This window comes from Miniopterus natalensis, chromosome 10, assembly GCF_054644295.1.
Source record: "Miniopterus natalensis isolate mMinNat1 chromosome 10, mMinNat1.hap1, whole genome shotgun sequence".
Classification (NCBI taxonomy): Eukaryota; Metazoa; Chordata; class Mammalia; order Chiroptera; family Miniopteridae; genus Miniopterus; species Miniopterus natalensis.
The window spans coordinates 76,599,993-76,618,676 of NC_142090.1; the positions used below are offsets into that span (position 1 = coordinate 76,599,993).

At 46.4% G+C, this 18,684-nt stretch overlaps 1 protein-coding gene across 3 annotated transcripts in view; it reads right to left on the reverse strand.

Moving 5' to 3' along the window:
• Positions 1 to 18,684, reverse strand: part of CPVL (carboxypeptidase vitellogenic like) — an 81,149-nt gene that overhangs the window by 12,704 nt on the left and 49,761 nt on the right. For all 3 annotated transcript variants that reach the window (XM_087821429.1, XM_087821428.1, XM_087821430.1), the window contains one exon: positions 4,135 to 4,317. In XM_087821429.1, coding sequence (XP_087677555.1) covers positions 4,135 to 4,317 — 183 coding nt within the window. The remainder of the gene's footprint in view (positions 1 to 4,134; positions 4,318 to 18,684) is intronic.

Here is an 18,684-nt window from a genome sequence, read left to right on the forward strand (position 1 = left end):
AGTCCCATAAATGAACAGAAGGATTTTCCCTAGTTCTAGAAGACGGAGACAAAGAACCCATGAATGGGGACCTCCCCCTTTGTGGAAGGGAACAGGGCTGGGAGAGAGATGAATATTCTGTCGAACAGTTTCTGTAACAGAGCCAGAACATTTTCCCAGGGAATTAGCTGCATTTGGTAATCATTGTTTCAAATCTGTCTGGCAGTTACTTTCCTCCATTACATAGTGTCTTAAATGCTCACTCCCTCTCAAGCAGTCACATTTATTGCTCTTTGCTCACCCTGATCTTGCCAGTGCAATCAAGAACTTGCTGAAGACCTTCCTGGAACTGTGATTTCCCTCAGAAATAGTTCCTAACGCTCCCAAAGCTGTTTAAAATTATTAAAAAATGAATCGTCAGCAGGAAGTTCGAGGAAGGCAGGCGGCTAGCTCCCTGTGGATTATCCGTGGAAACACTCAAATCCTTCCACTCAAGGCACTGTGGCTATTCTTTTCTCCGTGTTTTAGTTGTGTGTCGTCAAAGGAACACAATAAAGATAATGCTAGTTTTAGAAAAGCACAGTTAGGAAGCCGGAGCTCTGCCCTCTGTCTGCACACCAGGCTTTGTCCATTCTCCGTGAATGCGCCCCTCTTTTTAGGGGACAAATGACTCCCTGAGGATTGCATGTGCCACCAAAGGCTGTGCACCACCCACACTCCACCCCACCTTTGTCACCAGCACCACCTCACACACACCCCAAGGGCAGACGCGTGGCCTGGTTCTGGCCAACCTGAGCCTCCCATCCCTTCCCACTCGGCTGCCCTCTCAGGTGAAAAGGCCCTGTGGTGCATGGGAAAGGTTGGTTTGGGTGGTCAAATCTCAGACACAACTACTACTTGAAACTTAAGCAAGTTTCTTAGGTAAAACTTCGGTTTCCTCATTTATGAATTGATAAATTCAATCACATAATTTACAGGGGAGCTGCCAGAATTCCACAACCCGGCGGATGAAAAGGCGTGTGGCAGACCACAGGCCCAAGGGCCTGGCATCTTAGCTCCGACACGACATGGGTAGGAGACTTCGGGCAGTCACTTAACCTCTGGGCTTCACTTTCCCCATCTGGAAAATTAGATCTAAAATTTGTTCTAGCTGTAAAATGTTACCTAGCTGAGATAACCCATCCAGAAATCACTGAAAAACCTGAATTGCTATTGATCATGAAAACAAACAAACAAAAGATAATGACTTAAACTACCATCAGGAAAAACAGATTTGCTGGATATTATGCTAAAGTCATAATATGAGAAGCTATCTCTAGTAAGATTTGGTAAGAACGAAAACTGACCAGGGACTTTTCTTTAAATGTTTATATGGAAAATAATTTCAAAAAAAATATTTTCAGTAAAAGAAAGATAGAAAAATCTATACTGGTTTCAATGCTTTTGTCAGAAAAATTCAGCTTAATAAAATTTGTTCTAGAAAAATGTTCTTACAGAAGGTCATCAGTGTTGCCAGTATTCGGATTACAGTTTTATATTTTCAAATGTGGAGTGAAAAGTTCCTGGGGGTGAAGGCGATGACTCAGTGATGCAAGAATAAAATGTCCTGCACTTCGAAAGCCATGACAGCACTGAAAGAGCTCATGACAGCAACTCTGACTCTCAGGGAAGGACAGAGAAAGACCCCAAAAGGAGCAGAAAGGTGGCCTTGACCGTGATGGCCATGGGTTGTCACCAGCTAGAGAGAGAGAGGATCAGACCTCTGGCCTGCACTATAACAGGATTAAGTCAACCTCTATCTCAATATACACACATGCACTTATATACATACGCACATATACACACACACATACACATATACATGTATACTTATATACATATACACACATACACACACGCACCAGAGTCAATAGTAATAGAGAGAAATATATATGTGTGTGTGTGTATCTCTATGCTATTCCATATTTCTTGCTAAAAGGCCCCTCTGGGCATTAGTGAAAAGTAAATATTTCAGGTATTTCTTAGACGATATCTTGGAGATAACTCAGTCCAAACCTGTCATTGTACAGATGAAGAAACTGAGGCTCAGAAAAGGCCACTGCCCCAGATGACATAAGGCCGTGTCCAAGTCTTAGAAGGGCACAGCTGCCAAAGACTTGCTCGCTCTAGGCCAGGTCCTGCAAGGGGTGACGAGCAACCTTCGCCCTGCGCCTGATGCCGAGGGCTGGCTGCAGGGGCCTCCGGTGTCGCTTGACGGGAATCCGTGGGGACGCCTGCTCCTCCCCCAAGCCCCCAGTGCTCCCCGCGTAGAGCTCTCATTCCTTTAAGTGGGCATTTTAAGGAACCATCCAAAGACAAGTCCACTACGGTTTTGATTTTAAATTAAGAGCTGCGGAGCCTGGCAGGGGCAGTTTTATCTCTGGCAGACACGCGTGCTTCTGTGTTGTGTGTCTCGGGCAGGAATGCAAGTCCATGGCCGAGGTCCGTTGTTTTCACTGTCGGCCACTCGACATTTGGACGGTGCGTCAGTTCGGGGCTCACAGAGAATGCCTCTGTGAACACCGGGCGCTCTCCCTCCTCCATTCCGCCTCATCTCCACTCGCCCCCACCCTCCGCTGAGCGGTAGGGCCAGGAGCTCTGCCAACGTTTTTAAATCACCTACATGACACACGGATCCCTTGCCACGTGGGGAAAGCCTCCCTATCAAACACACGTGGGCCTTGCTCCTTTGGTTGCCCGGTTTTGGCAGCCAGAGGAGTTGCCGTTGCAGCTCTCGGTGTGCTCTGCGTCCATGAGAAGGGTCAGCGGGTGTTCTGTGATATTTGCACAGGTTCTGAGTGGCAGCCAACCCCTTTTCCCACCTCGGTGGCACATGCGGCCACAATCTGGTCACCCAAGCTGATGCCCTGTGCACAGAGCTGTCAGGACCCGTGTGCAGTGCCAGCCACTGCAGCGCCCACAGGCTGGGCTGGGGACACAAATAAACAAGTGGGGAGGTAGCCGAGAAAGGATCTGGAGGACACACCGAGCGTGCCCGAAGCCACCCTCCTTGGAAAGCAGTGAGCAGATGGGGACAAGTGACATGTCCATTGCTCCCCGGCTGCTCTGCATTCAAGTCTGCCCTTAATGGCCTAAATATTAATATTACAACTTTCCCCTACGAGCTGATTTTCAATCATTTGCCCTGATCTTGACTTTTACCATTCTTACATGTTATTTAATGGTTACAGCAACTGGGGTGGGGGAGGCAAAGCCACCCTTCCTACATGAGAACACCCATAATTTTACTTGACCTATGATTTCTTCTAACATGAGTAACCCATATCATAACCCAGGAACCCTTATGAAATTCTTTGTGAACTCTCATTTATTATCTCAGAGCAAAGTATTTTCAAGGAAGTATGCCTCTGATTAATTTCTGTTTGGAGCATGGGTTTGCCTAACGGAAAATTCAAGCATTTAGAAGCTGTAATTCCAAATACCCGGAGAGACAGAACTGAGGTCCCAATGTTGCCTCAAATAAAAAATTGAGGGAAATAAAAATCAAGTACAAAAGACTTGACTTTTCTTCTCTTGACTAACTAAGCAAAAGCTTACCAAGGGATTGTCTTAATTTCTCCAAAAGCTTTCTGGAGGTGACCGTGTAATCTTGGGGTAATCCCTGGAGAAGCCCTGTTCATCTCAGGAGCTCAGACCTGCAAACCGAAGGCACAGTGTGCAGGCTTGGCCAGGGGCAATGTCTGACCCCTAAAGTCAAGGTCACACTAGGACATCAGATAGAGAGATTTTTGTCCTGGGCTCTATGTGTGATACACAAGTGTGATGAGCTTTTTGCCAAAGGAGATTACATTGACCCTTCCTCACGGAGTTTGGTCCAGCTCCATCTGGTTCCCAAATGGACTAATTCTCCCATTAGTGAGTCACCTCGTTGGCTGGGTACCGTCCTTGTGATTGTTGAACAATACCTACGCTTTGGTCTCTGCTGCAATACAAACTCACACCCGTCTTCCCTGGCGGAAAGGGCGACTGAGGCAGCCGCACCTTGGCAGGCCTGGGCCTCTGCGTGAGGCCAGCTGCGCCCGACGGGTGTTCAGGCTTTGCTTTCAATCTGAGACCCCAGCCCCACAACCCGCAGGCCCCGAAGCGCTTTCCTACCTGAGTGAAGTCGCCCACTTGGCGCACGTACCCAGCCACTTCGCTGTCGGACTTGAAGATCTTCCAGACCTTCCTTTTGGCCTTCCTGTATTCCTGGGACCCCTTCCAGTCCATGGCCAGCAGGGAGCGCTCGGTCAGGGCGGCCGCCACGATGATGTCCAGCTGGCCGTTGTAGAGGAGCACCTACGTGACACAGAGCGGGCAAAGGCGGGACTCAGGGAGGGAAGCCGGGGCCTGCCTGGGCACGGAAAGGGCGCCCACGGGCACGGGCGACCACGGGAGGGAAGGGGGACCGCGGGCCTCTCTGATGCGGTGCTCGGGGGGCCAGTCCCGGGGCGGTGGGCTCATTTACATCCAGACGACCACACACACCAACCACCGGGAGTCACCTCGGGCCTTGTCTCAACAGGGCATTGTCCCCAAAGTTCGAGTCTCCATAGGACCTACATCAAGGCCTCTCTCGGCTGCACAAGTGCCGGCTCTGTATTGCTCGGTGATATTACTCTCTCGGATGCACGGCTACGTTCAAGAGGAGGGCTGCAGTTACAACATTTTAGGGGAAATGAGGCCACCGCCAGCCCAGGATTGTCATGAAGCCTGCATTTCATTAGCTTGGCTTTCAGGCTCTGCAGCAGCTGGCCGGCTGGGCCTTCTCGGGGGGTTGCTAACCCGCACTCTCCCGTCTCCCACACTGACTTTACAGGGGCAACTACAACGCTTTGGGGCAGACAGACAGGCGCAGGTGCCTCAGATGCGTCACTTGTTGGAGGCAACTGTGTCTGCCATGCAGCTTCCAGGGCCTCTTCCTAAATAAGACAGCCATTTGTCACCCCTGAGAAATGTCCCTCCTTCCCAGAATTCAATGTTGTTGTTTTTTTGGCCACTTTGATGGATATTCTAATAGAAACAACTCTGAGGCAACTCTTATCTTTTTCTTCCCAAACAATTTTCAATTTGCTTGAAAAGAATTCAGATAATTCCCAGTGCTGATGAGCTGTGGACTCCTGGGCAGCGTAACAGGCGCGCCTCTTCCAGAAGGCAGCCGTCCACTCTTACCACGAAGACTTTAAATACTGAGACTTGTCCCAGGAATCCCAATTTTTGAAATGTATTTTATGAAAATAAGCCCATAGAAATGGAAAAAAAAAAATTGTATAACTGTATTCATTAGTCTTATGTAATGAAAAACTTGAACACAATCTGAAGGTTCCATAATTAGTAAGTGATTAAATGAACTGCGGGATGGAAATTCTATGGGATAAAGCAAAACCATTTAAAATGTTTGACTGGACCACAAAGCAACGTGAAAGATGCTTATCACATACATGCTAAGTATGAAAGTCAAAAGTCAGATATATATCACAATTATGAATGGATGAAATAGGTGTATATATTCACATATATGGAATGAAACACTTAAAAAAATGAATACAATCAATTAATTTAGAGGGTGGAAATTTCAGTAATTTTCTCCTTGGTTTCTACTCTTCTTAGGCTATTTTTCTGCAACAAACACAATATGGATTCTCATAAAGTGTTGTCCCTCTGTCCCTGGCAAGGAGGTTTCCTCAACGCCCTGCTACCTTTGATCTGTTTGGAAGCTCTGGTTTGGCTCAAGAGAAGAAGACCTTCAGTTGAATCTGCAAACTGGACATAAAATGTTTCACTGCATGTGTTTCCACCTCTGCCTTCCTGGTCTGGGCTTCTTAAAAGGCTTACGCATAATTAAAAAGCCCAGGACTTTGACACACTCCAAATCCTCAAGCAGCATGGGCCAGGGGGCGGCCAAAGATGAAAGAGCCCCGGGCCTCTGCTGCGAGAACACGGGTCTTTCATGTCCTTTAGTGGCCATCACCACCTCCACTCTCCTCAGCAGAAACCCAAAGGGGAAAATCCCGGTCGGTTGAAAAAACTCACCTCCCCCATAGCAATAAAAATTTGCATTGTTTATACAAAGACCTTTCCTCAAAGGCCTTGAGTACTTCTGGCCCCTGCAAAACTCCTACAGCTGTTTTGCCAACAGTATGGAAACAATTATATGTGATCTGTACCAGCAAACAAGGCTTAAATGCTTCACCATGCTAGGAAGGCCTCATTATAGCTGATTAACAAAGATAATCGTCTATAAAGCAATTCCTCCCCTAGAGCTCAAGGAAAAGATGCTGATTAACTAGGGGATGCGCCAGTGTCTCTGGCGTTTTCCCCTCCCTGGCCACTAAAAGAAGCTTGTGCCTGAGTGTCTCCCGTAGCTACTTACTATCATCAGTATATTTTGAAATCAATTTAAGGGATTTCATTCCATCGATATCAACTTTAAGGGATGAAAACCCACAGAGGACAGCAAAAACAGGCTTAGGGGTACAGCATTAGAGTGCATGTCTGTTGGACTGAATTGAAATGACTCCCATCCCTGAGCCGTGTCCCCGGTTCCTCCAGACTCATCATAAACCAGAGCACCGACTCCCTGGAATGCGACAGGGAAGGGCTGGGCTGCGTAATTTTGTGCATGTGATGTGTGGAAGGCCCACATTGCGGGGCAGATGGAAATCCTTCCTTTGCAAAGCAAGGAAAACATTTTTAACTTCTAAAGGGCACATAAGTCAAATGCAACCAAAAAAAAAAAAATCAGATGAATGGTCAAGAGAAGTGATTGCAGGGCTGGGCTTTAAGGCTCCCAGCCTTAAACATAAGAATTCCTGAGCTTTTCTTTTTATCTAAATGTCACATTTACTCTCGTCAGACCTCACAGGAATATCCCAGTTGCCTCTGGGGCTGGGTGGGTGGGCAAGATATCCTAGGAGGCAGTGAGAGTGAGCGGAGAAGCCAGGTGGGTGCAGTGCATGGGTGGGTGGTCCTGAAGCCCACCGGCACCCGTGGGCGACCCACATCCTGACAGTCGGAGAAGTTCAAGGACAAGAAAATAAGCCCTGTTGGGTTGGCCAATTACGTAGAATCTGCTCGCACACATTTGTTTCATTTCTTCCTTGTAGGGTGACCAGCTGTCCCTGTTTGTCCTGGACCGAGGAGTTTCCCAGGATGCAGGACTTTCAGGCTAAAACTGGGACAGTCAGGGGCAAACCTCCCCCGGAGGCTTGCTGGTATTTTAAGCAACAGGATCTAAAGAAAGAGTGGAGACAGAAATGAATGCAGCTTTGAGCTACATTAGTGAGTCTAACAAAACAAGGAGGGGGGACAGGGCTGGTCGGAGCTGGTTTCCCAGGCAGCATCCGAAACACGGGAACTCACTTTCCTCTCTGGTCAGCTGTGGGGCTGCCTTTTGGAGAATTTTCTTTTCTATTAGTACTTAGAGGTCTGACTGGTTACCTCGTTGAAACTGATGGTTATGCGAAGACATGGAAATACTTCTTATTAAAAAATCAGTGAACTATGATTCCACTGTTTGTGCTCTATAATTACTATAAAAAGATGCTTCCAACTTGGGAAAATGAAATGTCAAAATGCAAGCAGTTAAGGTAGTCTAAGCGTGGTGATTTGTTTTAACTTTAACTTTTTTCTAGGATCTTTTGTAAATGTGGTTAGGATGCTTTTATAATAATAATAAAAAAACACACAATAAAACAAAACAGTAACACTAAGAGGTTAGGCACCTCCATTTGACAAAAGATGGATTTTATCGCAGAATAATTTGTGCAAATTCAGATACTACCAGTTCTTAATTTCTCATGACAACTTGGTTAAAAGCATAACTTTAGTTTGTTCATAGTGGATCCTAAAATCTCATTTCAGAATCCAAGCATTTACAAGAGACTAGGTCATTTGAGTTACAAGCATCTTTTTGTGTGTGTGTCAAAAGGCAGAGATGAGAAAAGCATTTTTATCGTGTTCTTTGCTTTCTGAAGGGCTTTTGTGTACACACAGCTTTACTCTCACACTGCTTCTCGAGGTCGGGATGCGAATGGTTCCAGGGCTCACCTCCACGTAGGAAACTGTGACACAGGAGGTGCCAGGATACATCTCAGATCCCAACTCCCAAACTCCACCTGCAACTCCTTAGGAAAGGGGCTAAGTTCCCTCAAACCCACAGGCATCTGCTGACTCCCCACGGCTCCATGTTCAGTGCCTCTGGAAACGGGGGGCCGGTTGAGTACGACCTAGCTCACATTTCCAGCTCAGAAACCATCTCAGTCTGTTCGTCCGAGTCTGGTGACACGGCTCAGTCATTTCTCACTTGGCTCTATGGACAAGGGTGTGTGCCAGGGCCCTGCCCCGCTGGTGACAGATGCCTCACTTCTGCTGCAGGGAGTGGCCTGGATGAAGCAGCTGTGGAACAGCATCAGCTCCTAGCAAGGGAGGCTCCCTTAGCAGCCAGTCCACCCGCAGCCCTGCAGAGCGCCTGGCACCCCATAAAACATATTCACACTTACAGGGCACAGTCAGTGGCTCTTCTTAACGGTGCACTGTAACGCTGCCGAGTGACTGTCTGCTGTTGTGGCTTGCCCAGGTCCACCCTTCCTTCTCCTGGTGACTGGACCCCCCATCCCTCCAAGGATGCAGCCCTAGTGGAGCCCGTCAACCACAGGGTCCTGCCTCTTCTGCGCCAGGGAGGAGCATGTGACCTAAGCGGGGGTCCCCTGCTGAATCCGCCCAGATTTTTCCCTGGTCCCTGTCGTTCCTCACGCCAGTTCTTCACCTGTCCCGTGAATTCTGTAGCCCATCAAGTCTTCTGATCAATTCCTTCCACACTTCAAGTAACCAGAATTGTTTCCGTTGCTAAGAGCATGAAATCCAAACTCATGGGCCACCAGACTGGCACACACAGGCGCCAGCATGCAGTCACTGGGGACCCCTGGACCTGTGGCTTAACCTCCCCGGGCTTCAGTTCCCTTCTCTGGACACAAATATGGCAAGACATACACCTCACTGCAGTGAGGATGAATGAGACCATGAAAACGTGCGCACGGCTCCTGGGACAGTGGCTGACACAGACCAGGAGTTCAGCCAGTGTGAGGTCCTCTTCTTTCTTAAGCACAGTGATCATTTGACAATGACCCGACACAACAGAGCACTTCTAAAATAGACCTTCAGAGTGTGTGGAGGGCCTTTTTGTGTTAAATACTTGGCTGCCACGCTCGCTCTTTCAGACAAAGGCCTATAGTAGGAGGGAACCCAGCCAGGGTAAACCTGAACTCTGTGTATTCAAACTCCTGAAATAACACACCTTTCACTATGACTTTTGCACGCATTGGGAACAGCACCTCAGAAGTACTTTCCTGGTAGTCAGAGCTATACATTCACAAGTTACTCTTTTAAAGGGATTTTTAGTTTTGAAGCATGGCATCCAAAATCACAAGGAATTTTCCTACACTTAAATGCTAGAAAAGTATGGTAAAAGAATAGCTTCAGAAAGGATATTTTGAGTGATAACCGAACTCTTTTATCCTAATTATGTTACAGGAACTGTGCCAACCATTTTACATTCATGATGACTTCACAACACCCCCAGAAGGCAGGTGTCATGATTTTTTAGATACAAGGAGACAGAGGTGCAGGAAGGTGAGCCAACTGGTGACAGAGACTCAAGTTCAGATCTGCCTAAGTCCAGAGTGTATGCTTCTAACCTCTCTTCCACACGGCCTCCTGCCTAAGTCACTACCCAATAAGAATGCATTGAACAGGTGGTGCATTCTGTATTTGTAATTCCACATGCAAGGAGCAAACCTAAAGATAAGTGTGACTCCTTGAAATGAAGGATACATGTCCATAGTTAGAGCACAGGCCCTGTGGCTAGGTTTTAATCCTAGCCCTGTTACTTACTAACGAGATTATCTTAATTAACTTACTCAGCTTCCCTAGAGTTCAGTTTCCTCATCTGTAAAATGGGTATAAGAGAAACATATAGGACAGAGAGTCACTGGGAGAATTACATAATATAATTCATGTGAAGCTCTTTGCATCCCAGTCACATAGTAAATGTTCAATTAATGCTAGCTATTGCTTTTATCATCACATTTAAAGAGCTTAACATAGCTATTCAACCAGCTGCATAATTTCCAATATTACCTGTAGAATACAATTGTGATTTAGGCTGTAAGAGTTAAAGCTCTAACACAACCGCGTGAGATGATGAATTTGGTAAAACGAACAGCAGGAGGCCTATGAAAGTAGTATGACACTTGCAGACAGAAGTCTCGAGGCCCAGCCCTGGCTCAGCCTCCCAGGGTCTGTGCCTCCTGAATGACTTTGATATGCCATCTATTCTCTCTGTGCCTTAACTTTCTCCCCTAAGAAGTGCAATATCTACGCTGTAGAGTTGTTAGGAGGGCCAACTGGGCTACAAGATGTAGAACTGTCCTACAACCCGAAGGGCTGGGTTTCCTCAATGATTTTGCTACACCTTAACAAGCATAATCTGAAAAGTACATTTCTACAGTGGAGTGTAGAGGTTTTAAACAGGCCTTGCAGCTCTATCCATTGAGTCTACATAGTGGTGCAGTTTTTTCAATTAGATGCCAGCATTCAAATACTGGGAGATCTGACCATGCTGAGCCCACATTTCCACTGGGCAGCAATGCCTGACACTGCACAGTAGCTGCCTGTCCCCCTTAGCCACAGTCCCACCCCTTCCTTAGTGGTCTCCCTCCCCCACAGAGGCGCAAGGGCCGTTGTCATTTTTTTCAGTGCTTATGTTATTGTTTTTCTTGAAAGAGAAAAAATATTTCTCCGTATCCATGACTTTGTCATGGGCGACACAGAAAGATCAATAGGTCTCAATCCAACGCTGTTCATTGATTTCATTTCCTTCCTGGATCCTCAGGCAGCTGAATTTCGCTTCCATCCGAAATGGGAGGGACGTGGCCTTTTGTCCGAGTGGGAGAAGAGCCCGTGGCTTACATAAGGAATGCGTTGTGTCTGTTTGTTTGCTCCGCTCCTATGAAGTCTCTACTTATTCAACAGCAAATATTTATGAAGCGCCTACGGATCAGGCACTCAGGGGACAGAGGAAAAAATGTGACCCCTGCCCCAGTGATGCTCCAGATTCAAAAGCCTGTTTCACTGACATCTTTCTAAATTCTAATCATTTAAACACAACCTTTTCAAGCTCTGGGTGTACATAAATCAGCAGCTGATTCATACATTTAACTCTCAGCAAGAAAAAACTCCCCAGTAAAGACCTAATGAAGAGAATCGGATGATGTTGAGCCCGTTTCACAGAGTGAGTGCCTCTGAAAGGTATTTTCCAGGCAGATATAAAGCAACCCACTGTGTTAGCCAAAAAATACGTGCCAACCAATTTACCTGCTGACTCAACTAAAAAGACCCCACGCCCTCAGGATGCAGATTTTGCCTTCAAGTGAGTTAGGGGCTGCCACATGCTACTCGAAGGGGAAAAGAGACCTCTGGGCTTTCAGTGGTGCCTGCACAACTGAATTCTTGAAAGAAGGGGTTGGGGGCAGAAATGCATATAAATGTGCATTTTGTTATATGTTTCACTGTTGACAGTATAAAAGCAGAAGAATAAAAATAAATTATGTAAGGGCTACTTACTGATTTAAACTTTCACTTCTATTTTTAAACCAAATCAAAAGAACACAAAACTTCTCCCTCTTGCTTGCCCGTTTGTTCTGCGACTTATTATTAGGAAAATTACTGAAACGCTGCAGAAGGCGCCTTGGTCTCTCAGCAGGACAGGACAGCAACTGTGCTTCTGTGAGAAGGCTGGAGTTTCGTTGTTGCACTTTTCGACAAAAGATTTATGCTTATATTTTGGCCCATTTACAACCCATCATAATACTTTGCAGACAAAGTTATGCTCTTTTCCCAATGATCTAGTGACCTTAATCTCTAATATTTTGTGGTTTCCTGTTTGGGGAAATGATTGAACAGCAGCCTAAGCTATTCCAGGCGGCCCGGCGGCCCCAGTTGGCCGCTATCTGTCTTGGTTTTGAATGTTCTCCTGTTCAACAATCAAAAAAAAAAAAAAAAATTATTTTAAAGAAGCTTTTCCTACAGATGCTAAATCAATGAAACTCCTACAAAGCAGCCTCCACACTTCCTCTTCTGGCCGCCTTACTTATTCTATTACAAACCCCAGCAGAGCCAGGAGTCCTTTCTGCCCGAAGCAATTAGCATGCTCGCCCAGTGCCTCTCTCCTGAGCAGAAGGGAATTAATTCCACTAATATCCAACTCAACCCCGGGGGCATTCCCAAGGGTTTCTCAAAAGCTCAGCTGCAAAAGAAGAACTGAACGTCAGCCGTGGAGTCCAAGTTTCAAGACATGCTCCTGACTGGAGGGACAGTTGCTACCCTTTCAGGGACAAAGCCCAGGCCCCAGATGCCCAGCACTCATGCTTTTTGCAAGAGCCCCTCTTCCTGGGGATTTGCAGGAATATCGGGCTGTATCGCTCAGGAGGCCTGAGTCCCAGGGTCTGCCCCGAGAAGGCTGTGATAGAAAAATAATGCAGCCATTGGATGAAACAGCAGTCACTTTGGCCACAGAGTTGTGCTTCTAAAGGGACACGGTTGGCTTCCAAGTTTACGGAAAAGGGGAGACAATGAGAGAGAAAATGGACTTGGAATAAACACCCCCATGTGCCTGCCACCCGTCTCCCGGCTGGAAAAATGAGAGCGAAGCAAAGCGAGGTGGAGTGAGTGTGTGCACGATTACACAAATAATGACTTTCGGCCAAAGAAAATGATTCCTGCTTTCTTGCAGTTTAACTCTAAATAATTTAGTTGCTTTCAGAAGGCAAGGAGGAACAAAGCCAATTGGAAACAATCCAGCAAGCCATCACTCCAGCCCAGGGATCTCTGAGAAAAAAATTAACCACCTGGAACAGCACGCTTAAAATTACTTTTAATGATGACCCAGAGTAATATTTGTCCTCTGGTTTAAATAGGAAAGGCCGCTCAAGGGGTCTTTCCTCTGCCTCTTGTTTCAGGGCCTGCTGTCATAGCTCTTCTCTGATCTTCTCCCCTCTCCAGAGTCTCCTCTGATCATGGTCAATACCTGGATTTAAGGAACTGGAAGCGCCCAGGAGCAGGCCTGCCACACTCCCCAGACAAGTCCCTCCAGAGACGAACATCCTCCCTGGCTGTCAGAGTGTCAGCTGCAAGGCCACGGCGAGGGTCATCGCCAAGACTGCCACATGCTTGCCCATGTGCTCACCCCGCGCCCAGGCGGGAGCCAGGTTCTTCCTCTTCTAGCATTACTAAGGGGGCCTAATTAACCAGCATCACACACAACCCCACCAACAAGAAACAGCCCACAGAGCAAGGAAAAAATGCTATAATTGACAATAGTTAGGCTTAAAGGTATTAACCCACGCTAATCGATACAATAGCCATTAGCCACATGTGGCTTGTGGACACTGGAATCGTGACTACTCCAAACTGAGATACGCTATAAATCTATGAAACCCACTGGATTTTGAAGACTTAGTACAAAGAAAAGAGTGTAAACTATCTCAATAATTTTTTTTCCACATTTCTACTTTATTCTATACAGAGTCTTTGGGAAAAGCCCAAGCCAATTACCTATGTAAGTTTCTTTAATGTCTCCAATGTCTATAATCCTCTTTACTTGGAAAGCCTATGAAATCTTTTTTGTTGGTTTTGTTCAAAATATTACAGATGTCCCTTTTTCTCCCCAATGACCCATTCCACCCTGTCCCACACCCCTCCCCACACATTGTCCGTGTCCTTGGGTCGTGCATACATGCGTATAAGTTCTTTGGTTAATCTCTCCCCCTCCACCCACCCGCCTTCCTCCAACCCTCTGAGATTCATCAGTCTGATTCATGCTTCTTAATATTGATTGAATGTTGATATAACATTTTGGATATATTGGGCTAAAGAAAATAAGTTATTAAAACTAATTTCACTGGTTCCTTTTTGTCTTTCTAATGTGCCTTCTAGAAAATTTAAAATTACATATATGGCTTGCATTCTATTTGTATTGGACAGCACCCGCAGACCTTGGGTTTGGTACATCCTGCAAAGACAATCAGTCCCTTTGTTAACGGTTGCCAAACGACAGAGGTAGCTTCCAAGGATGGCCACGCTTAGAGGAGCGCTCTGCCATTCACGGGGCCGGATTAAGAGCATTGGAGACTACTTCACGTGGGGGTGTGGGGGATGCTCCCACAGCCTCAATGATCATAGGAGGGGTAGACAGGAGCTGTGGGAAGAACTTTTGCCATCAAGTCTCCCCACCAGCTCTTTGCTCCCCAACATTATCATCACCTTTCAAGTTAAAAAAAAAAGTTGCATTGCCATAACATTGAGTGGACTGATCCCCTGCAGGGACCATGGAGTGTTCATGTGCGCCCAGGACACCCTGCTGAAGTGGGCCTGAGGGCCAGCAGAAAGGAGGGGGGCCTTGTTGCGGAGAAATGCTGAACAACCCACTGAGGTATCAATTTAGAGGTGCTGGGAAGTTCCCACGGGAATATGAACAGCGGGAAGGCAGGCCTGGGGGTGTCCCGGAGCAGAGCCTTCGCCTTGGACTCCAGCGGCCTTGAGATGCGTCAGACCCATCGAATCCCTTTCTCCCATGATGAACTTGCCTTCCAGCTTGAGGAAAAGTCCTAGTTGTCTACGAATGAAGATTACTATACCTTTCTCTTCGGAGCAAACTGAGAGCAAGGAGGCACTCATGCAAAGAGCCAGGAGAGCCATGTCTACAAGCCTGCTTCCCACCCGTGGCTGTCCCCACCAGGGGAAGAGCCAAGCTGTGAAGGCTGGCAGCCAGGCCGGGCTCCTCAGGAGGGAGGCAGGTACCTGGTCGCACGGCTTACGTTTTCTTACCAAATTAAAAACAGAAGTTTAATCGATGCTCCGCGCCCGGTGGGATTTCACCTACACAGGAAAACCTGCTGTCGGCAGGTGCAAGGTTCTGGGGCCCGCTCTCAATGGCGCCATTCACCAAGCTGGCCCAGAGCCTGACTCAGTCTTTCTCCCCCAAACACAGCTTCCCCTTGTTTGGTAACTAAAGAATCCTTTTCTTTCTTCTCCCGAGAATGTCAAATAGGCCGAAAAGATTGTGCAGTCGCTGTAACACATACGGGGACTGTCAGGAGGCTGAAGAAACAGATGTAATACTGAGAATGAAAGGAGCACAGGGAGGCAGGGAAGCCAGGACAGAGGAGGCCGGGGCTCCCGCCCAGAGCTCTCGTTTCAGAAAGCCCGTGGAAGGTTCCAGGTTCCAGGTTCCACTGGCTCACGTGCTGTTCGGTACAGGAAGCATGAGCTGTGGTCTGACTGGTGCCCAGGGACGGAGTTTCTCATCATAAGCGAGTAGATGGCACAGAACGAGCCACGCAGGGGTGTGGTTGGGGTTCAGGCAAAGCCAGAGCTGGAAAGGCCCGAGGGAGAGCCCCAGAGGCTGCGACCGAGGCTTCCTCAGGCCCTGGGAAGGGTGGGCACGTGCCCTCCCCTCTGGACTAACAACCAGGGCCAACTGCCACTGAGTTCAGTCGCCTGCGCTCAGATGGAAGAAGCGGGCACTAGAGTGGAAAGAGCACTGGAGCTGGAGTCACATCTTGTGGCAAACGGACTCAAGTGATGACCACGATGACTGAAGCCAAAACACTAACTCTGCATCTGTCTCTATGACATCAGCTTGTGACCTTCTAACATACAGACCAAATAAGAGCCCCCGTGCCAATCCATAGAGTAAACAGGAGCAAAGCTTATTTCTTTTTTAAAAAAAATAAAAATTAAAGCTTTACTATTTTCCTCCCACATCCCCGGGGAGGCTGATGGGCACACACTGCTTTGGAGACCACTAGTGTCATCGGCTTGCATCTTGTCCTGCTCTACTATGACACGGGGAATAGGCTGAGAGCCTACTGCAGTGTGCTGACATTTATCGCACATGACCTTCTCCTCACTGAATCCAGAAAGGAACACTCCCCACGCCTTTTCTCTATCTTTTCAAAATAAAGCCAAGTGATATGATAGCCTTTGTTTCATAGCAGTTGGACTTCATAGCAATTGGATTTAAATACAGTCATCCCTTGGTATCCACGGGGGATTGGTCCCCTGCAGATACCAAAATCTGAGGCTGGTCAAGTCTCTTATATAAAATAGTATAGGATTTGCACATGACCCATGTCATCCTCCTGTATACTTTAAGTTACTCCGGATTACTTACAATACCTAGTCCAACGCAAGTGCTGTGTAAATAGTTGTCACACTATAGTGTTTGGGAAATAATAACAAGGGAAAAAAGTCTACGTGTTCAGCACAGACGCAACCGTCGTTGGCCTAACTACAGAGCACATGTCAGCAACAACATAACTTTTTTCCTGAATATTTCTGATCCACGGTTGGTTGAATCTGCTGATGCAGAACCTGTGGACAGAGTGGGCCAACTGTATGCATTTCTTAGCTTAATGATTCCGAGATCCTGAGACTCGGCATATTATTATTAATAATAATATGGTATTGCCACTTAGTATCTTTCCTCTCGCACCCCCCCACACACTGCCATCGTTGGGCGACGCCAGAATAAATTCCACTTTTCCTGTTGCCATAGATCACAAATGTACCCTCCAATGTTTCGAGCATGAGGTCCCTTCAAACAACGAAATAAAGCCCTTGCAAAATGATCACAGTGTTCACCAAGCACAGCGATTTAAGACAAACTGACCCACACGGCAGAGTACAATATCAAAGGGTTTTAAAAAAACAGGAGAAAATAAAAATACGTGCTGGTTCTCATTTGAACGTTTCATCCCAACATAGATTTAAAGACAGACGAGCAAAGATGTCAAAAGCGCGGCAAGTCTGTTTTATAATATATGGGTATTCTCTTTTCCCTTTATTCATCGAAATGCTTAAAAATCAAAGCAGCCCAGAAGTATGTCTCATAAAAAAAAATAATAACAACCCTGTTCTTGCACTTGGATTGTAACCAAAGCAGGTAAGATGAATTGACAAGGCAACCTGCAGCATAAATTTGCAGGATTTTATGTGCCTGTAAAGTGGCAGTTGCTTATCTACGGGCTATGATTACATAAAACAAATGTCCCAGGATTAGCTTCCCTCTCTTCCGTTCCGCCTCGCTGGGAGCTAAGCCACTTCCTCCTCCCAGACATTTTTCATGGGATGGCACTGGCATTCCCTTCATTGTCTTCAAAGGGTTTGGAAGAAAGGGATCGCCGCAGCTTACACTCAACAAGGCCAGACTTTTCCCATCATGGTTTCAGGGAGGCTTGGAATCCAACCGAGCAGCTGAAGAATCAGGCCCATGTAAGTGTTAAATTTTTCTTGGTTTGCCAGACACTTATCAAATCTAGTTTCCTGGCCACTTTTACTATTGACATTTTGCTATCAGGAGATGTTATGAAGGAAAATGCCACAAGCAATTAGAATGACTGCTAAAATGAGCTAGTTTTACCAGAAATATTTCTCTTTCAAACTTCTCAGTCACAGCCATTCATCAGGAACTGCCCGTTTCTACATGAAGATCTTTTGATAGCCTAGGACAAGCAAATAAAACTCTAACGACCCGGGTGTTAAGATTTCAGTCTGGCAGGGAAGCTGAGAAACATTAAGATCCTGAATTCTGAAGATGCAATTAGCTGAAACTTAATGAGCTGCGGAATGATAAGTGACAGGGAAATGTAACTTTATATTTACAATTTCCTGACTAGATGAACTTTTAAACACAGTGAACTAAGCCCTACCCCAGGGCAGTTTAACCTTTCGAAGCACAAACATGTGGAGGTTAAGAACTGGCATTTGGAGATGGTACCTCCTAAGACTGCAGTGGTCTTCCAGACAGCTTAGCCACAGGGCAGCCTCAAATCCAAGGCCAAGGCTTTGAATCCAAATGGCCTCTATGTACAAAGCTGTGGCTCCTGTTTGTTAAAATCAAGGTTTCATACAGAAAATGCACCACCCACACGTACACACACACACTCCTATTCTCTCTCTCATCCTCATGTCTTTGAAAATATAGCCCATATATTTTTAGAAAAAGAACTATAACCACACAAAGAAAGGGTGGTTAAAAACATATTCAGAATCTTTAGCAAGAATCTTCGCAAGGACATTGAAACTTTTACATCAGAAAGGACTAAGGACGGACCAGGGAACCTCTACAAAGAGCAGCATTTTCAAAGCCAATAGCTCTTACGGAGTATGAGTTACATTTCTTAGGTTTTAGAGATGCCCTACCCATCCCCTAGAGCATTTTAGCATTGTAAAAATCAGGATACTCCTTGCAATCAGCGTGTAAGGGTATCTTTGTTTTTATTTATTTTTTTAGATGCTGTTTAAAAGAGGAAGGAATAAAATATGCTTAATATAATCAATGGTCTGTTCATTCTGACATCACTGTCATAGCTGACTCTGATTCTAACGCATGTTTAGTCTCTTGCCTGTTAGTATTCCTGGTGATTTTTGTTGCAAGATGGACATGATGTACTAGGTGAAGGGAACTATGGTAACTAAGTCTTTAGCAATATGATGGTAAGGTGGGGGGGGCAGGAAGCATACTGTAGCCCCATGATTAGGTCTTAGTCTTTTAGGAGCCCATGTCCCTGGACTGTGGACTTCACCAGTGCTGTGAAGTTTCTCCTC